Below are 20,725 nucleotides of genomic sequence, written 5' to 3' on the forward strand. Positions count from 1 at the left end.
CCAATGGTCGAAGAGAATAGCTTGAATCGCTTTCAATAACAACTCTCAGCCAATCGGATATCGACTACGTATTTAAACTGCCATAAGTCGCGCCCTCGCGGTCACTCTTGTCGGAGAGGCGGAAAATAGTGAGGTATCACTCTGTCCCCTTTTTGGGTACTACCAACACAGAGCATCTCCTCTCACTTATTTGGACCAAAGTTACACCCAAGCCGAATGTATTGTTAAAGCGCGACCTAGACTGACTAAATGTATTGCAGTATTTGCTATCTTTATGCTCACCTCATTTCATCTCTACATATACAGAATTCTGAACATCAGGTTGATTTACCATTCCGACATTATTTCCTCGACTAAAACCTTTTTAATAACTGTGGCTGGAGCGTTCTCTTAGGACAGTAAGCTGATAGATGAAGTACAAAGGTATCCAACACATAGCTCGCCGTGATCGTATAGTGGTTAGTACTCTGCGTTGTGGCCGCAGCAACCCCGGTTCGAATCCGGGTCACGGCAGTGTTTTGACGAGGCACACCTAAAAGTCTGTGTTGTACAGTAAAATATGGAACAATAAGTGCTCATATTCCGCAATTATACACTGAATACCTCCAAGTAACAAACCAAACCTGCATTACTACTGGCTGAAACACTGGATTAAATAACTAGATACCTCTTTCAACTCGTCAGCTACTAGTCTAACTGATGGTAATGGTATGACCAGTTGGTTTAAAAAAAAAAAAAAAGTTTTGTGTTTTATGTTTAATTTCAACAAATCATAAAAGCTCTGGAGATGTCCAGTGTTCCTTGTCTGTTCTCTTACATTCTCATATATATTTATATACCTCCCACCAGGGACACACACATAGATATTTACAGAGAGAGAGTCAATGGTGGTAGGTAGAAGCTTAAAACAAAGTAACTAATGCCCACAGAGCTTTCCAAACTGCAAGTTCCCATCATGGCCAGCTGGGGGCAGCCTTGCCCAGGAGTTCTGTATGGGCATAGGTGTCAGGTGGGGTTAAGGGAGGGGGGGTGTTCAGGGAGTTGGGGTTGCCTTGGAGCTGAACTTTTCTTCTGTAACACAATTTTTTGACATGAAAGTGCTGGACCGTCACTAGTAATCGTGAACAATCTTGGTGATCTAATGCACATGGGCTGGAACCTTTTTTTCCTAGGAGCGCTTTTCAGATTGAAACACCTAGATAGTGTTTCTAAAGGTTGCATTGCTGACACCGATCAGCTGAGCAGCTATGGGCTGAAAGCTGCTTATAACCAGTCTGAAGGGCATTTAATAGCCTACCACAGTATTTCTACTATATGTAGGGCATTGAAACCTGGTGCACATGTCTTACCAATCGTCAACAGTTTACACTGGTCAGCAGTGAGCATTTAAGGCCACATGCATGTTTTCATCCTCTCCATAAAATGATAAAACAGTGAGTGTAGATAAGTTGTGTGGAGCTCCTTCAGATGGAAAAACTGTCCCACATTCTGAGATGCCTGCATTAGACTGCATTAGAAGAATCATTAGGGCCTGGAAACACAATTTTAAACCTTAGCTGACATAACTCACTAGTCTAATTTTCACACTATTGACTGGATGATTACTTTCTCTGAACATGGGCCATATTTTTTAAAATAGCAAGTCAAACTATCCATGAATATGATTCTCAAAATGCCTCTTCACGTTTAGCAGCCTAGTGCAGTTTCACAAAAACCACTGACTCTTATTGATAGAATAGTGCAACTTATGAAAGTGGAAACTTCAGTTGCTGTATCCCAACACTAGATATTTTGTATATAAATGGAAAAAATGGAAACTATCTTGCTAAACAAAGAAACTATTTTGGTAGGGTCCTATTTGACATTTGAAAATTGATCAATTTCGCGATTGCAATTCATTTTAGATTGGATTGCATATTAATCTCAATGAGAGATCAGATTCCTCCCTTGAAAGGGTATGTACATGCCACTGTACAAAACTCACCTGAAATGAGATTTTAAAAGTCTTCATGCCCTCTAGCATTTCTGAGGAAGTTCCCTTTTAAAGATTATTTTTTGGGGTTTTTATTTATCCAACAGAGCCACCTGGACAGCCCAAAAACTGGTCTTTTATAGAACTTGGCCCCTGCCCGTCTCAGAGATGGAGTAAATAAATACTCTACTCACTCTCTAAGTGGAAGCACTGTTACTTCAACTAAGCCTACAGTTTTTCACAGTTGCTAACACACTGAAACTGCTTACATCAGCTGACAAAAGTATTGTTTCAACAAATCTATAAGCACTATTCACCTGTTTTCACACAAGATACAGATTTATTGAACCTTTCCCCACAAAACTCTACAATCTCTTCATGAAGCACTGGTAAACCACATGCTTTTATTAAGAAAGTACTGTCATTCAAAACTCCAGCCAAAATCAAACCTTGCCTTCAGATGGCACTCAAGCCATCAAACACAGAAACACTACAGTTAGCCTAGTGACTAACTGTCAAAAAGGGCTTTAGTTTTTTAGAGATACGCCTACCGGAGGTAGAACAAAACACAACAATGTTTTCCCTCATCTCTAAGGTCTCCCATATATGAAATGGATTCTTGTATAAAAATACTGCAAAAATGGTTAAATTGATAGATATTGTTATACACCCCAAAACTAAAAAAGAACCAAAATATAGCCTGGCCGTATGGGAGTTGAGACATATAAACTCACGTAGATTAATAATACAAGCTCAGAGAGCTTTCAAACTTGACATGCTAGCAGTCAGAAAGTTGCTTAACCTAACAGAAAAAACTGGATGTGAATATCTTGATGCATGTAGGAAATATAGACCTATGAACACATACCTAAAATAAGCGGAAATGTAAAAAATGAATATCTATGCAGAATGTTCTCAGACCCGTCGCCCTGACCTCTGTGGTGATGAAGTCATTTGAGCGCCTTGTGCTGTCACACCTCAAAAACATCACTGACCCATTCCTGGACCCCCTGCAGTTCGCCTACAGAGCCAACAGGTCTGTAGACGATGCAGTAAACATGGCCCTCCACTTCATCCTCCAGCACCTGGACTCCTCAGGAACCTACGCCAGGATCCTGTTTGTGGACTTCAGCTCTGCCTTTAACACGATCATCCCGGCTCTGCTACAGGACAAGCTGTCCCAGCTGAGCGTGCCTGACTCCACCTGCAGGTGGATCACAGACTTCCTGTCGGACAGGAAGCAGCACGTGAAGCTGGCAAAACACGTCTCTGACTCCCGGACCATCAGCACCGGTTCCCCTCAAGGCTGCGTTCTTTCCCCTCTACTCTTCTCCCTGTACACCAACAGCTGCACCTCCAGTCACCAGTCTGTCAAGCTCTTGAAGTTTGCGGACGACACCACCCTCATTGGGCTCATCTCTGGTGGGGATGAGTCAGCCTACAGGCGGGAGATCGACCGCCTGGTGTCCTGGTGCGGACTGAACAACCTAGAGCTCAACGCTGTAAAGACAGTGGAGATGGTTGTGGACTTCAGGAAGAACCCGGCCCCACTCACCCGCATCACCCTGAGAGACTCCCCAGTCAACACTGCGGTGTCCTTCAGCTTCCTGGGCTCCATCATTACCCAGGACCTCAAGTGGGAGCTGAACATCAGCTCCCTCACCAAAAAAGCACAACAGAGGATGTACTTCCTGCGGCAGCTGAGGAAGTTCAACCTGCCAAAGACGATGATGGCGCACTTCTACACCTCCATCGTTGAGTCCATCCTCACCCCCTCCATCACCATCTGGTACGCTGCTGCTACTGCCAAGGACAAGAGCAGACTGCAGCGTATCATTCGCTCCGCTGAGAAGGTGATTGGCTGCAATCTGCCATCTCTCCAGGACCTGTACGCCTCCAGGACCCTGAGGTGAGCAGGAAAGATTGTGGACGACCCCTCCCACCCTGGATACAAACTTTTTGAAAAACTCCCCTCTGGCAGGAGGCTGCGGTCCATCAGGACCAAAACCTCACACCACAAGAACAGTTTCTTCCCGTCTGCAGCTGGCCTCATCAACAAGGCCCGGGATCCCCACTGACATGGACCCTTATCCCCTCCCCCCATAGGCACTACACGTTACATTAACGTACAGTCTACACATCTGACTCAATGCGTTACATTTATGCATTCTGTACAGTGAACATTCCTCTGGTCAATATTTTGCACATTCCTGCACTAACTGTACAGCTTTTCCATTTCACTTTAATAGCAGATATATTGCACATTTTTGTATTATATTTTTTTCATATTCTGTATTGTAAATATCTCTTTTTGTTTTTTATATTTATGTTGTTGACTTTTTGACTTGCAGTACTTGTGTTTTTTTACTTCTACTTTCTTATTTTTCTCCATGTTTATTGTATGCAACTACATACCAAGGCAAATTCCTTGTATTGTGAACTTTACTTGGCAATAAACCTGATTCTGATTCTGATTTACTTTGTAGTAACTCTGCCATGGATTGTCATAGAAACACAATTGGTGCTTATTTCAACAGAGGCAATTCCCAAAAAGTCTAATTAAATCATGTACTTTATGTTGATAATGTCATACAATTTGTATATACTATACACAAATGTTTTCTAAAATTAGGTGATTCGTGATTAAAGTCATGTTGTGCATTTGTGCCAACCAGCCCCATCACGGGGTTGGTTGGCACAATGTTAAAATGTGATCAAAATCACTACCAGTTACTAACTTTAGCTGTGTGTGTATGTGTGTGTGTGTGTGTGTGTTAGTGTGCACATGTGTAGTTATATGAATATATATGAAACAAACACACACACTATTAATGCTGTGTGTGCGTGCGTGTGTGTGTGTGTGTGACAGCTAAAGTTAGCAACTGGTAGCGATTGTGATCAAGCTAGCAAATATGAAATTTGATTAGCCTTTATTAACAAATACAATTTAAGATTATGAAATGTGATTCAATTTTCATTTTATTTTTGCCTAACTGGGTGGGAACATTAAGGAAATAGCAACATATAATGATAAAAATACCATGAAAATGTTGATACTTTTACCTCAGGATTACAAGAGTGTGATGACCGGGGAGTAACAACAATTTTCTTAAAGGGCAGTGACCACAATATTTTTAATACTGGGGCTAAATTTTTTATAAAAGGTCCATAGAAGTCAAATCAATCATCAAAACATCTTAGCCAGAGAATGGTCACAGAATTGAGGTTCTGGACCCAACTATGCATCTGATCTTGACTCTGACAACCCTGCGGTTGCCAGCTGTCATTTTGCCAGATTTTTGTGCCATCTGGCCAGGGATTTGAACCGGCAATCTTCGGACTACTAGTCTGCTTCTCTGACCTCTGGGCTACCTACCGCCCAAGTTGCCCACCTATTATTTCTACCAGCCCACCCTAATATAGCAGGCTAAAACCGGCCGTGGTCAGGTTATGAAAATATCCATGAAGACAACGATACAGCTATAGCTACAGCTGGATCCAAGTGTTTTACATGAGATCAACTCAAACAGACTTGATTCAGTTGATTGATTTGCTGTGAGGATGACCTTGAGCATCAGATGAGTGGAGCTTGGTTTCCCTCAGCCAGGCAAGCTAAATCAATCACATAGTACGTTTTTCTCTGCAGTAGCATAACTTATACTTTAGTTGGATTTGCGTGTATTTTATGAAGACTGCAAACTTCATATCAATTTCTCATTTTCTTTTGTTTGGGACATTTCATAAATTTCATTGACTTTTACTCAAGTGAATTTTCTCTGTAGTATCATTACTTCTGCTTGAGTTGAATTTGTCAATATTCTTCTCACTCCTGATAATGATAATAATGGGTGTTAGACTGGAGACTTCATTATGTCAATGTTTCATTTTCTTTTGTTTGGGACACCTCATACATTTAGTGATGTAACTCCCTGACTATGCAAGCTACATTTACACATTTTGCTGGATTCAGCACAACCATACCTTTCCAACATGCCCTCATCTTTGTTTCTATGACAATCCATGGCAGAGTTACTACAAAGTAAATGAGAACATTCTGCATAGATATTCATTTTTTACATTTCCGCTTATTTTAGGTATGTGTTCATAGGTCTATATTTCCTACATGCATCAAGATATTCACATCCAGTTTTTTCTGTTAGGTTAAGCAACTTTCTGACTGCTAGCATGTCAAGTTTGAAAGCTCTCTGAGCTTGTATTATTAATCTACGTGAGTTTATATGTCTCAACTCCCATACGGCCAGGCTATATTTTGGTTCTTTTTTAGTTTTGGGGTGTATAACAATATCTATCAATTTAACCATTTTTGCAGTAAAATATTTTTATACAAGAATCCATTTCATATATGGGAGACCTGAGAGATGAGGAAAAACATTGTTGTGTTTTGTTCTACCTCCGGTAGGGGTATCTCAAAATTTTGGGGGCATTGTCACTAGCCTAAGTTTATCCATTATACACATGGTGTGATTAATTAAAAACACTCCCATGAAAGTGAACTAATCAGTAACCATATGCTTTTTCAGAACAATCACCTTCTACACATTTTGCACTTTGTAAAAGCATGTTACTTTGATCTAAGAGCCAATTAAAAACATATATTTTTGGAGAATTGATTTAAGGATTTGGAGACTTGTGTGTGAGGTTTTGCCAAAAAAAAAAAAAGGTTCAATAAATCTGCAATGTGTGTGAAAACAGGTGAATAATGCTTACAAGTGTGTTGAAGTAGTCTTTTCTCTGGTAGCTAATGATTTGGGATGTTTTGTTCATGCAACCAACTTCAGTGTGTAAGTGATTGTGAAATACTGCAACAAAGCTACTCTAGTATCAAATTGAGAATATTTAAATAACATGACTTGTATTCAGCTTGCCATATGTCCATCAATTTAGTGGAAAATGTGTCAGATATATTACAGGATGAGATTGCTGGGTGTCTGCACCTTCCAAACCTCTCCTGCAGTTGTGGAGATTTGATCCATCTATGTATTAGCCATTTAGCTGTACTGTGTGACTGTACTGTACACACCCAACATTTGATTTTTGCAAGATTTTAAAGCAATCAGTCATACATTGATGCACTCAGCAAATGGGCTGGTAAGGAAGCAGGGGAAGATGCTGTCATTAGTTAGAAGGCCCCTATAACTTCCATGTTATTTATCATTTTAGACAGAAAGACAAATTTGCTCACTTCAAATATGAACAACTTATTCTTTGTTTGTGTAATTCTTGATATGGATACTCATGCTTTCCACTGAGTCTGGTTGAGTGGTAGATCACCTCAGCTATTCAAGTAAATGTGAATTGAAGTGGATCTCATCCATAAAAGGGGCATTGATTCCTCTATCAGTCACTCTTAGTGTACTGTTGCAGATATTAGCATGTCTATAGCAGTGGCTTGAGCAAAAGGCAAAAGCCCCCTCCCCATATCCATGTCTATGGAAACGTTTTTCCCTCTGCTCTAACCCCTCTGTCTCTCTGTCTCTCCTCCCTGCTCTACTTAATAGTGTCTTTGTGCCTTTTAACTGATGCTCTCCAGAGGAGGCCTATTGAGATATGCTAATGTAAATTCCCTTCGTGTGTCATTCACCAGTTTTGGAGAACAAAAGGACAGAACAGGCTCCCTGGTTGCATTGCTGACACTGAAGCCACTGACTGTTCCCTCATCAAGAAAGTCACCAAGTACAGTGTGAACAACGGAGAGCGGTGTTATTATCATCACCACGCCACTTTACTGTGTCGTTCTTGTATGCTGACCTCGTAATTGCGACATTTCCGACAGCACTTGAGGGCCCATATGTTGTGTCGTTTGTTTTGATCTCCGCCCTTTTCAGTTCAGGGGGAGTCACGTGATCCTGACGCCGTCCAATCCCGTGCCAGAAGAACACGGCTCGTAATTTTGAACAGACGGAATGCAGACGGGCAGAGCTGTGTGTTATCAATACAGCGATTCACAAACTGCTAGCAAAGCAACTATAAATCTTTGGATGATTAATGGATATATGTAGCACTTGTCGTGTCGGATGATTTGAAAATCACAGCTGCGTTTTTTGTGGTAACAATGAGTTCTCATGTCATCACCCCGGGACCTTACCGAGCTACTAAACTGGTAAGCTAACACATTAGCTAGTTAGCTACGTTACACGGCAAATTAACATGAACGATGATAGTCGGGAAAAGTCGAGTTTTATACCTTATACTTGGCAGTGGTGTAATTTAATGCCGGCTGGGATTCAGCACTAACTAACCGTTCGCTGAATGATAGTCGGTAGTAGTAACGTATTGTCTGTTCATCAATGATTTAAAATAACGCCTTTATGAATTCCTCTGTAAGAATGGCCGAAATGTTGCTGGGTTAAGTTGTCCTGCTGTACGTGTCCCACCCAATTTAAGTGTTTTCTTGCCACCTAAATCAAAATATGAAATAATCTAGAGTACATTATTCCCTAGTCCAAGGGTTTCTGAATGGATTTAGACCAGTCCTTTCTCTGTATAAGACGCTTGAATATGTCAGTTGCCTTATTTTACAAGAGTTGTCAACCCCCATCCCCATATTACCCCATTTGAAACTTTAACATCTGCGTAAACGCCAGCGAAACCCTAGCTCTACTAAGACGGGTAGTGTAAAAATAAACTGTATCCTATCCACGTCATCCAGCCTAGCTTCGAAAATGCTATGCTAACATACAGCATTTAATAAGCAGATTAAATATATATAGATAGATTGACTCATGTGTGTTGTGGGGCAGAGGAATGTCACTGCTGCATTAACTTGGGGTAATGCAAGCACCTGGCAAGCATGTGAGCATGTTATCATGAACCAGGGTTCCAGAGCAAGGTCAAAGTTTTAGTTTAGGTACCAGAGTGAGATTTGAGTTGTCATCTGGGTCATTGACTGCAGGCTCATGAAGTTATCCTACAGCACCAAGCTATAGATTTTGGATGTTCAGTTTTCAGTAGCAGCCATGTTATCTCCACAATCCTGCTCCATGGTTGTTGCAGACTCCATCAGCAACTCTGGGCTATATGATAATACACTCAGCAGATTAGCTCAGGCTGCATATAATCCTAAACTGTTGGATGGGGGTTGGTGGTACCCGTAATTGGTCAAGAGCCGGTATCATGTGGTTTCATCATGCACCACCTTCACAACCCCCACCCACCCACAAGCACATGATATTCTATACTAAACTCTCTTTCTGTATGTATTTTCCCAGTGGAATGAGGTGACTCGTCTGTTTCGGGCGGGTATGCCCCTCAGGAAACACCGGCAGAATTTCCGGCACCACGCCGCCTGCTTCACCGCCACCGCCGCCGTGGACTGGCTGCACCAGCTGCTCTGTAGCAACAGCAATTTCGGCCCCGACGTCACCAGGCAACAGACGGTGCAGCTCCTGAAGAAGTTCCTGAAGAACCATGTGATCGAGGACGTGAAGGGTCGCTGGGGCACAGAGGATATGGAGGACAACAACACGCTGTACAGGTGAGCTACTGAAACGGGTAACTATGGTAACCGATCAGTGGGTAGCTGTGTGGATTGTGGATTGTACTCCCCCACACAAAATAAAGTGGTCCATGTCTTCTCCTTTCCTCCAGGTTTCCCTCCACCTCTCCGTTGAAGCCCATTCCCTGTCCAGACCCAAGTCTGGCCCCCTGCTCCATTAAGAGGAGCTTTTCCCTCAGAGACAAGGAAGGCATCTTCAGGTTCAGGAGCACCAAGAAGCAAGACAAGGAGACACAGGCGAGTTACACTGGACATGGACTATTACCTCAGTATTGCCTCAGTATTGCGAAATAGATTTACACTCACTTACACAATCAGTCAGTTGGTTTTAATCTAACGGCCATGCAGGTTAAGACAAAATGCCTGTTTAGAGTGGCAGCCTGGAAGTACAGTTTAACTCTAAAAGCTCATTTATTGTTTGACTGTGGTTCTTGCTCTGTTTCGCGCTTCCAGGAAAATGTGGATCCTGCCCTCCAAGCACAGGCAGAGGAAGTGAATCAGCGAATAGGCGAGCAGCAGGAGCAGAGACGAGAGCTGACACAGGAGGATGAACAGGAAATCTGGAGAGACATCACCCTGACCCAGTATGAAACACACATTAAGTTGAAAACCCCAGTAAAAAGTTTTGTTTTATACAAATCAGTGTATGGTTATGTTTTTTTTTTTTATATCCAAATTATAAGCCATGCATTATAAACTTAGGTTTAAAGGTTGAAGTCTTGTTCAGAGTGTCACAGAACAAATTATATACTAATCCTTAGAATAGTTAAGGAGAACATATGTGACACAAAACAGAAGAAAAGAAAGATGGCCCGAAAACAGAGGATTTTCCTTGTAAAACTAACCTTTGTGTGTTATGTTTCAGCCTACAAAAGATTCTGGGTCTTGCGTCTCTGGAGGAGGTGTTAGACCAGCGTTATGTTAACCCACAGAACATCATCCATAACATGACCAGAGTCAACAAGCATGGAGTAGTCACACTGGACGACAAGACCAGTAGGTCTGACGGCTAGCAGATTGACTGGCTATCTGCTTGCCTGACTGCATGTCTCTCCCTGCATGTTTGCCTGTCTGTCTATATCAGTATTTCCATCCAACTGTTGAGCTAATTTTACACAAAAACGTCTGAAATGCAAATTAGGTGCCTTTCCATTCAGCTATGTTGAGGCGCATCTATAGGTTTCCTGAATATCAAAACAAGAGTCTTTCAAGAATTGATTAATATTTGTTATTGTTCTTTAGTGTCAGCCAAAACAGCCAAAACAAAGAAATGCACACAGTGATATTCTAGTGCACTGTCTAATGGCCATACAACCATGGCGGGGACTTAAAGCACTTTGGATAGAAACATCAACCGCATGCCACATATGATTAGAACGGTCTGTTTTATGTGTACTATAATATATCTAGCAACAGGTCTAACCTGTCAATCATCTCTCCAGATGACCTCCCCCACTGGGTTTTGTCTGCCATGAAGAGCCTGGCCAACTGTGAGTAGCAGCAAGCTCATGTCCTATACACTCCTGTCCCGCAAAAGCATTGCCAAATACTGAGCAACTGGAAGAAAATTACTGCTTTTATGTTTTTATTTTATGTTTTTTCTATTGATGCCAGTGCACATATTGGGGAGGGGGAGAGCAATTACACTATATTTTCACATTGAACCATTAGACTCATTTGACATCAATTTCATTTCAGAATTGTATCATATATATCATAATCTCAGCCAATATTTAGAATATAATGAGATGATATGCAACACATTTACAATATACAGTAGGACTATTACAGTATATGTAGGTTCTTTGATTTCTGTGTAAAATGAGGATAACTCAAACATAAGCGACTTATTGGCAGCTGCCTGTTTGGTTTATGAATGTGATTTGAACACTCAGTCCGAACTGACACTGTATTGATTTATGTCATTGTTTCAGTCCCAACATAGCTGCAGTAACCTGTTGTTGATTTCCAGGGCCGAAATATGACAGCGCACAGCCGTCCTATCCAGGCTTTGAGAGAGACGTCTTCAAAACGGTGTCTGATTACTTCTACAGCCTCCCGCAGCCTTTACTCACATACCAGCTGTATGAACTGTTTATCAATGTCCTGGGTAGGTATTGTGGACAAGACAACCTTTAGACAAGTTTGAATTTGTTTTATCTTTCTAGGTGCAAATTAGAGTTTCAATATGGTAGCTGACCTTTGATCCCTGCTTAGCTGTGATCTTATGACTTCCTAATACTCCTAAAACAATGTGTTTTTGAGAGGCTTGGGTGCAGTGGTTGGAGTTGCGGAATAGGGAGTAGATGCTTGGAAGATTCCTGAAAAGCAAACAACAACCGTTAGGAGCAAAAATACGGCTATTGCAACATATTCAGACAGTACTGGCACTAATTTAGAACGCTTACACAAGGATAATATGTAAACTATTTGGCATGGCATTGATGATAACTGGTGCTGTGACATTAACAGCTCTGTCTGCCCACTCTACCAGACATTTTTAACACTCAGAAGAAATATGTGGATTTTTACATCGAGCTTCAAAGAGAGCTCTGGCTGACAAGAGATACTTGTTGTTCGTATATTTGGAAAGAATCTGGCTTTGAAACAGATTTTAGTCTGCCACCTCCAGAGTTGCCCCGCCAAAGCTAGATTCCAAGCTAGATTGTGCCTCTTTATGCGGTGGAAATCTCTCTTTGACTACAAAACTGTGTGTAAACCATCCACCATGTCCTTCAGGAGGAATGGGGATTGGCACCTCAAACATAATCTCCACCGCTAGCATAAATGGGCTACAAGGAGGAAAAGTATCATGAAACAAGTCAACAGCAAACATGCAGTTCTGGCATCTGTGTGACAGATGTCAGAGGGTAAACTGTGATCAAGACAGAGAATCCCTCTGACTGCCAGGATTGCCTGCGGGATCTGGCAACAAAAGCATGTTGATGTGCCAAGACTGCTACGTCGATGTTATCGTTGGGTGCTTTGACCTCTAACAGCGTCTGATGTTTATCGTTGTTGTTTTGACCCCTAACAAAGGTTTTGGTTGTTGCTTTTGTTTGTTGAGCCCTAACAGCGAGGTGAGCAGCTGTACTCTGTGTATCGGTGTGTGTCTGCTGTGTGTTGTCTGTCTGACCCGCTGTTGGTCCAGTATGTACAGTAAAGGTTTGAACTGACTAACACCCCGCCCCCCCCCCCATCTCCCCCTGTCTGCCTGCACTGACACTCTGCCTGCAACACTCGTCTCTCTCTCTCTGTTTCTCTGTCTGTCTCTCTGTCTGTTTCCTGTATCAGTGCTGTGTGGCTACGTTGCAGCGCCCCCTATGCCTCAGCGTGGGAAGCGCAAACAGGCCGATCCCCCCTCCCTTCCGCCTCCCGCCAAGACGTCGTTCCGCTCCACGGAGTGTCTCCTCCTGTCGCTGCTCAGGCAGGGGTCATGTGATGAGACGGAGTCGCCAATGAGAGAAGTGTTCGGCCCCAAGCTCCAGTGGCGGCTGGCGGCACTGAAAGGAGGCGCTGGCCAGTTAGGAGGCAGCTGCCTGAGCCTGAGCCAATCGCAAAGCTCGGATGGTTCCACGAGACCCCGCCCCCGGAGCTGCTCACTGGAGGCCATCCTGGATGACTCCGCCCCTCTGGCCCAGCCGCAGCTCTTTCTGTCCAATGACAGCCTGGCGGCCAGTGTCCGTAGCAACAGGCTCCAGGACAACGCTGCACCTCAAGGCTTAAACGGTAGCCAGGATAACGGCACTGCCACCGCAACACCCCATAATAGTCCGGACTCTACATCTGTCTCCACGGCAACTCCCGCCTCCTGCGAGACTGCTCCAGAAGTTAAAACCAGAAACAGGCTGTCTGTCGTTTCTATGACAACACTGTCGGTCACACAGAGGCCCCGCCCCTTGCGGCCACGGAGCGCCGGCAGCTGTCTGGACATCATCACGGCGACCAGGAAGGAAGTTGCCAAGGAGACCAGGGGGCGGGGCCGAGCGGCTAGCTGTGTGAACGTGAACGCTCCCGGATACCAGCTCCGCTACTCCTTATCTTCCCATCCTCCCTCCTTTTCCTCCCATCCCTCCTCCTCTTCTTCCTCTCATCCCTCCTCCTGGTCCTCCTCTTCGTCTGGTGTGGCCAAAGTACCGGGGTCTCACGCTGCTGCTGGACCCAGTGGGCCCAGGCCTGCCTCCAATGCGTCTAGTCTCTTTACCCTCCCTGGTCCTGCTGTTGCCCGGCGCTGCCTCAGCTCTCTGGATGTCTCCAAGCCGTTTCTACCAGTCTCACTGTTCAAACCGCCTGTCTGTCTGTCCACCAGCTCCTCCCAGCCCCCCCAACACAACCCTGAGAACAGTAAGATCCCTCTATACCTGTGTGTCTGCTTGCCTGTCTGTTGATACATGTCTAATCTAACTAACAGCATCTAACATCTAACCACTCCTAGTACTAGACTTTATTAGAAGTCAGAAACCTTCTCTAGAAACTACAATTCCTGTTCAACTTGGACATAGGGTGAAGTGTGGAAGTGGGTTGAAGAGTGACAAAAAGAGATTTTCACTCTGCTGTGTTGTCTCAAGGTTCCTATGTTAGTAGGTTGATATTTTCCAGGGCCAAATATACATATTCCTGCATGTTTTAGACATGGTTGTAGACCCACTGACAGTTCTTCATAGGCCAATTGAACAGTCAGTCAGTTTTCAGGTTTAGAGTGAAATGGCCTAGTTCACTGTCATTTTGCCCTGGCCACAATCGGTGTACACTGTCCAACATCTTCAAATCCAGTCAAAAAGTTATGGTCTGTAAAAAGTACACCATTTCACAACAGAAAATGTGTAGGATCCTCTTCAAGGACAACTTTTAATGAGAAAATCGATCAAAAGTAAGAAAAAATGCATTTCTGATGCACAGCAAATTAACAATATATAAGTATGATTTAAAAATCAACTTTATGTGATCTCAAAGGTTGCTTGCACCAGCAGAAAACGGAATGCAGTGAAAAAAAGTGAAATGGGATCAATAGTTTTGCTCTGATCCTCTATGAGGATTTAGAAACAGCTTGATGGTTCATAAAGGTGCAGATATCCTCTAACAAGATATGTAGAAGACATGTAAACAAAGGAAATAAACTGGAAAAGGAGACACTTCTCCACAAGGCAATATAACTACTCAACTATTTTAGACCAACTGCTGATGATCACACAGTGGGGGCTGGTGTGCAAAGAATTTGAATAGTTCGGCCCACACCTATTCAATTTTGCAGCGCTTCATTTTTCCTTTTGTTTGAACAAACCTCCCAAAATTTGCAGCAAGTAGCCTATACCAGGGCCTTAACAGAAAAGGTCAAAGGTCAATCCCCGCTGTCAGTATGTGTCCATCAATAATCATGTGTCCTTGAGCAAGACTCTGAACCCCTCACTCATTCCTTGTAAGTCGCTCTGCGTAAGAGCCTCAGCTACAAATCTAGTGTGTTGCTGCAACTAATTTTAACTGCACTCAAATTATAGTAGCATATTGCAATAGAGAAAATCCTATATTTAGAAATCTTAACTGACATTACTCCTCTTACGCCATTGCTGTAGTTGACTATCTTTTTATCCATCCATCCATCCATTCATTCATCCATCCTAGTGAATGTGATGTAGCAGTGATGGATGAATGTTGCTGTGAAGAGTGAATCAGTGCTAATATTCAGTGATTGATTCTACTGCTGGTTCTGTACTGACTTCTATTTCACCTGTCGTCATCATTGTTACTGTGTGATACTGTGTGTGTGTGTGTGTGTGTAGGCCTTCTCCAGCCTCAGTGTGAGCGCGTGGCCATCGAGGCCCTGCAGCTGTGCACCCTCCTCCTCCCCCCCGCCTCCCGCAGGAGGCTGCAGCTCCTCATGAGGATGATGTCCCGCATCAGCCAGAACGTGGACATGCCCCGCCTCCACCACGTCATCGGCACCCGAATGCTGGTGAGGAACCAAGCCGTCCTTCCGGGCGGTTTTTCCAACATTGCACCCTTCTCTAGAACTAACAAGCTTTGTCTATCCGTGGTTTTGTTTGATAGAAGATAGAAACGCCACAAGGTCCTGTGAGGCATGTTATGCATTGATAGATTTTTGTTGCCAGAAATAGCAAAATTAAGAATTAAGCACACATAGACAACCCAATAAAGTGGTAAATGCAAATGGGAGAGTCGATGATACCTAAGTTGCCTAGATGTGACATTTAGGGTGTGGAGAACTTGGAAGTACTGTACTGCCTGATTTCTAAAGAAATCAGCCACCAAAAAACACATTTTGTAACGGGGTCCATTTAGTTATTTCTGACCCAAAGCCTGTGAATGTTGACAAGTTGTATTCATAGACATTGAAAGTAGGGGTGCGGGGGGTGCGGCAGCACCCCCTATTGACAGCTTCCCCTTACTGCACCTAACTTTTTTAAAAATAAAAAAAATGGTGCTTAAACTTTCATTTCTTACTTCAACATTTCCTTACAATAAATATGTTTCCATAGCATTACGTTATGTGCATGATCTTATATAGCCTCTCTGCATAGACTGTAAGAAATGGTAAGCCTTTCTCCTGCTCAAAGCACTTCACATACCGAGACTATGTTTACAGGCGCACAATAATGCGACTATTGCCAATACTGCGATTAAAGCAATAGTCTGATTAAGCCATTTGCATGATTGCATAAACTGACAACTCCCCAGAATAATCCCGTTTACGTGACTGAAACACTTAGTTTGATTATCCAGAGAGAATTGTAGAAATGGGATATACTGTATATATTTTTTGATAAAAATAACTTGTTTCCTGTCTCGCCACTTTCAAATTTAATCAAAACAACCACAGCCATAATTCTGCTCTACCACGTCATGTTGTTCGTCGCAGCCTTATGTCTGTCTTTATTACAATTACAAAATGCCATGCTTTAGGCTCTACTATGCAGTTGTTGCGGTGTGTTTGGATGGAGCTGAGCCGCTGTGTCCAGCGTGACTCCGTCACCGTCCGTCTCCTGTATTCATGATGATTTGTACTGTAGAAACTTGGAAGCTGTTTGGAATAGCCTACCAGCTTGGTGCGCACAAAAACACAGACGTTTGTACCTATTTTGCAAGAGCCTGGTGCTGGTTGTGCAATATTTAATCAAGGTACCTACATTGGTTGAGGTGTGCATAATTGCGCAGCGCTTTGAAAATGCGCACTACATCATTCAAATTTGAGGCTGCAGGTGGAACACACATAACTCTCAAGCCGCCTTTGGGTGGATATAGCGATTTCATCAACCAAAATATATCCTACAAACTGCTGTGGATGACAGATATTGGTCAGAATAACCCCCTAATGTAGCCCAATACAGACTACAATTACCTTTTACCTACACATGGTGAGCTGGACACATGCGCAACTTGATTACAGTTCAAGAAATGCGACTAAGGTGTATACAGAGACGGTCAATTTTTGGCAACGTATGAGACTAGAATAACAATAAAGATGCTCCCCCCCCCCCCCCGCCCCCTTCCGAAAAAAAAAATACACATACAGCACCCCCTTTCAGAAAGTAGTTCCAGCGTGCCTGGTTGTGTTGATGACTTCCAGATTTATTAGTTTACAAGGAGCACTTGAAGGCAGCATTTGGCCAGGATGCACAATGTGTGCCATGTTGCAGTAGTGTCTTTGAGAACTAACAAGTTGGCAGCTGATATTTCGACAGTATCCTCCATAATGTCGCCATGAAAAGCCTCACAGCCTAAAAGGCAGCAAGCATAGAACCACAGCATTTAGCTAAAATGACTGCCTTTAACTGGAAACTGCAACGTCCAACCTCTGTCTATTTACAAATTGCAAATGTGAACACAGATGTATGTTGCCATATTATATGGAGCACTGTATCTGAAGCAAGCATGCACACAGACTTCAAAATGTCCTGTACAGACTAATTTACTGCCAAAACCTTTTTGGTCACATATACCAATAAGGAAATTCAAAGAACTGTATTGTGATATATTTTTACGTGGTTTGTTCATTGTGCTCTTCCATGCAACCAGTCAGTTCAGATGTCAGATAAACAAAATTCTACCGCAAATTCATATGGATGTCATTAACAATGTTATGTATGTGTATGTTGTTTGCCTGTCGTTCCTGTTCCAGATGGTTCATACGTTTTCAGGCTGCATTCTGGGCAGCGCTGAGGAGTGTGATTTGGACGAGCTGTTGGCTACTAGACTGGTGTCATTTCTAATGGACCATCAACACAGCATCCTCTCAGTCCCAGAGTACCTGCTCAATGCTGTCACTGACCACATACGGTATCTACGCACAGTCCAGGTACAAACACACACACACACACACACCTTAGCATGTACAGTATATGCACCATCGCATCCTTTGGAGTATACAGATATACATTTACATACACATACATTTAGATACACGCAAATACCTACAGCACAAAAACATATACCTAAATTGGCCATTGCAACATATAGTTTTACACACACATACCTATGCCATGTACACACATTGCCATTTCTGCTACTTATATATACAGAAATGCGCATTTGAGTGATTTACACACACACAACAGTTCAACTAAACGTATAGCTGCGAACTCATACATACATTTACCTTGTTACAGTTTTGAAATGTTTAAGTGGTGACCAGACGCAACACACACTAATGCAAATCTAATGCCAGTAAAACCACGAATAAGTCAATGAATTGTTTATTAATTGAGCTCTAACATAAAGATTTCCTCCTATTTGGGGTTTTATGATTGTTTGACCATTAAATATATCATTGGTTCAAAATCATGCAGTAGCCAGTAATTTACAACTGCGCCACCGACTTGGACCAAGCCAACTGAGCCGGGATTGGCTCTAATGTTAATGCACTACTTCTGATTGGTGCAGCTGACCACAGGCTCTTGACTTGCATGTGGAAAATGCCACCAATGCCGCACACAGATCTTTTTGACCCTCGTCTCTCCCGGCAGGTCCCGGCTGGCAGCGTCTGCAGTATTGGCGGCGGCGATCCGGCTACCGTCCCGGTGCCCCTCCACGCCTTCTGCCGCCAGATAAGCAGCGCCGAGTTTGAACAGCAGAGGATGACGTCGTCCCAGAAGGCCATGGAGGAGCTGCTGGAGATCCTGCTGACCAACCAAAACATCAGCGAGAAAGACAGACGTAAGAAGCTCAAGCAGGTAAGCCCTCAACGCTCAGTCGGCTCCATTCAAACAGGGCAGAAAAACAAACTGTTTAACCTTTGTTTAAGTGGTATTGAAATTCATTCGTCGTCTTTTATTCGCTTCAGTTCCAGAAGCAGTACCCAGACATCTACAGTCGCCGGTTCCCCTCCTCAGACAGAGAGGACAAGCAGGACAGCAAACCAAAGATTAAACCACCCCTCCTCAGCATCAGAAAGACCAAAGCTTTCAGCATCAGGAGCTGAACCAACTACGCAAGTGTCCCCACTGCAGACGCCCCAGTCTTCACTGCACGCTCGCTAGACGACACCTGAACTGTAACTGCACTCCTGAGAGGAGATTTTGGAAAATGTTGTTCCGTTTTTCAGCTGTTAGAAGGCACAAGGAATGTGCTGGCTAACATTTACTTGTCACGTCGGAAATTCTGGTAATCCACTGTCACATTTTGTGTGTTTTAATATGAAGAGCTAGTGCAGGATGGATGCAGCCTGGGAGACTTCTATTTGCGCGTATGTGAGTGTGTGTGTGTGTGTGTGTTAGTGTGTATATATGTGTGTTGGCAGCTGGGTAACATGAAGGCAGGTGAACGGACCAGTAGCTCTTTGGAGCAGTTCACATCAATTACCGATTTCAACATGTATTTTTTAGGAAGTAGATGTTGTAAAATGTTTTTTTTGTATTATTATTATTTAGCATTGTCTGTCTGATTTCCTCACTTCCCCCATTTTCTTTCTCATCTGCTGTCTGTCTTCTGCCTCTACTGCTAGCTTGTGTGTGTGTGTGTGTGTGTGTGTGTGTGTGTGTGTGTGTGTGTGTGTGTGAGCAAGCTTCAGCTTGACATTTGGGAGAGAAGTATGCATCTCAGAGACCACTGGTCCATGTGGGAACGATTAGACGATAGCTTTCTTAATTTATATATGAATGATGTTATTGGGAGCAGCACTAGATACGAGTCTTTGCTTGAAATGTGTTTCTTTTTATGTTAACTGGTTTTTTTTTTATTATATTATACTATACTTAACATTTTATGCGTTGATGCGTTTTTATTTAAAATGCTCTCCAGTTTTGCTACTGAACCTTTCCTTTTCTTTCTCTCATTTTATGTTTTGCTATTCTTATCTTTTCGCCTTTTTTTTGCTTCCACTGTAGTTTATTCCTGTGTGTGTGATGCGATTAAAGGGATATCGTTTATTTTCTTGTTTTAGCTCGTTCAGGGATGAGATTTTAGTTTTTCCCAGATTTTCCGGATTTCAGATTGTCATACACACCTCTCATTCATTTCTAATGAAGATCCTGTTCCTGATTCCGGTTTCTTTTATTTCTTATGTTGGTACATCTTGTCTTGATCACATCCCTGCTTGGTTTGTTGGATAGAGCAAAGTGTTGCACTGTTTAGGCATTATAAATGACCAGCCAGCTTATGTCAATCACTAGAATTGTTAATATTCATATTTACTGCATATGGAACTCCTTAAAGGGATATCTTCATGTTTTGAAATTTATATTTTTGATAGTTGTCTTCAGATTTTGGGTAAAAAGTTGCTACAATTTGTAATTCTAAAATTCAAAATGTCAGGGTATCCCTTCAATGTATTTATCTTAGGTTGTATGAAGTATTGATTCTACCCTGGTACATGTTTGTCTAAACCTCAGTGTGTGTATGTGTGTGAGAAAGAGAGTGTGAGTGTGTGCAACCATATAAGCTCCCAAAGCCCATTACAGCAACAGTGTTTTTGGCAATTACTGACCACAGGAGGTGTATACCTACAGTTGTACTCCTTCCTCAATATTGTTTACTATGCAAAGTTCTGGGAAATAAACCTATCCAATTGTTCTGTCTATATGGCTTCATGCTTTTTCTGTTGGCTGTAGCCTATGTGAACAGATAAGTGGGCAAGGACTCAGTTTTGGAATAAAAATATATTGTTTGTACTACATTTATTCAGCAATGATGGACACGTGGTGATCCTCAGTGATGTAAACAGGGTTCCCACAGGGCTTGAAAATCCTTGAAAGTTTGGATTTGAGAAAAATAAAATAAGGCCTTTA

The 20,725-nt window shown here is 42.7% G+C and overlaps 1 protein-coding gene and 1 non-coding gene across 2 annotated transcripts; both read left to right on the forward strand.

Moving 5' to 3' along the window:
- The first annotated feature begins 441 nt into the window (after positions 1 to 441).
- On the forward strand, positions 442 to 513 carry trnah-gug (transfer RNA histidin (anticodon GUG)). The gene has a single exon. It is a non-coding gene; the product is annotated as a tRNA-His (tRNA).
- A 7,452-nt stretch (positions 514 to 7,965) lies between these two features.
- Positions 7,966 to 18,921, forward strand: depdc1a (DEP domain containing 1a). The gene is made up of 12 exons (XM_071914264.2): positions 7,966 to 8,093; positions 9,202 to 9,467; positions 9,581 to 9,725; positions 9,942 to 10,072; positions 10,354 to 10,484; positions 10,931 to 10,978; positions 11,461 to 11,598; positions 12,783 to 13,832; positions 15,266 to 15,438; positions 17,623 to 17,799; positions 18,467 to 18,673; positions 18,784 to 18,921. Exons 1-12 carry the CDS (start codon positions 8,046 to 8,048, stop codon positions 18,919 to 18,921), a joined length of 2,652 nt encoding a protein of 883 aa, XP_071770365.2. The 5' UTR covers positions 7,966 to 8,045.
- Positions 18,922 to 20,725: the final 1,804 nt, after the last annotated feature.

The sequence above is a fragment of the Centroberyx gerrardi genome, chromosome 9 (genome assembly GCF_048128805.1).
Source record: "Centroberyx gerrardi isolate f3 chromosome 9, fCenGer3.hap1.cur.20231027, whole genome shotgun sequence".
Taxonomy (NCBI): Eukaryota; Metazoa; Chordata; class Actinopteri; order Beryciformes; family Berycidae; genus Centroberyx; species Centroberyx gerrardi.

Coding starts and splice junctions, on each gene's coding strand:
- depdc1a (XM_071914264.2), top strand. CDS start 8,046: ATGAGTTCTCATGTCATCACCCCGGGACCTTACCGAGCTACTAAACTG. Junction 10,485..10,930: donor CACACTGGACGACAAGACCA/GTAGGTCTGACG, acceptor TCATCTCTCCAG/ATGACCTCCCCCACTGGGTT. Junction 11,599..12,782: donor ACTGTTTATCAATGTCCTGG/GTAGGTATTGTG, acceptor TTCCTGTATCAG/TGCTGTGTGGCTACGTTGCA.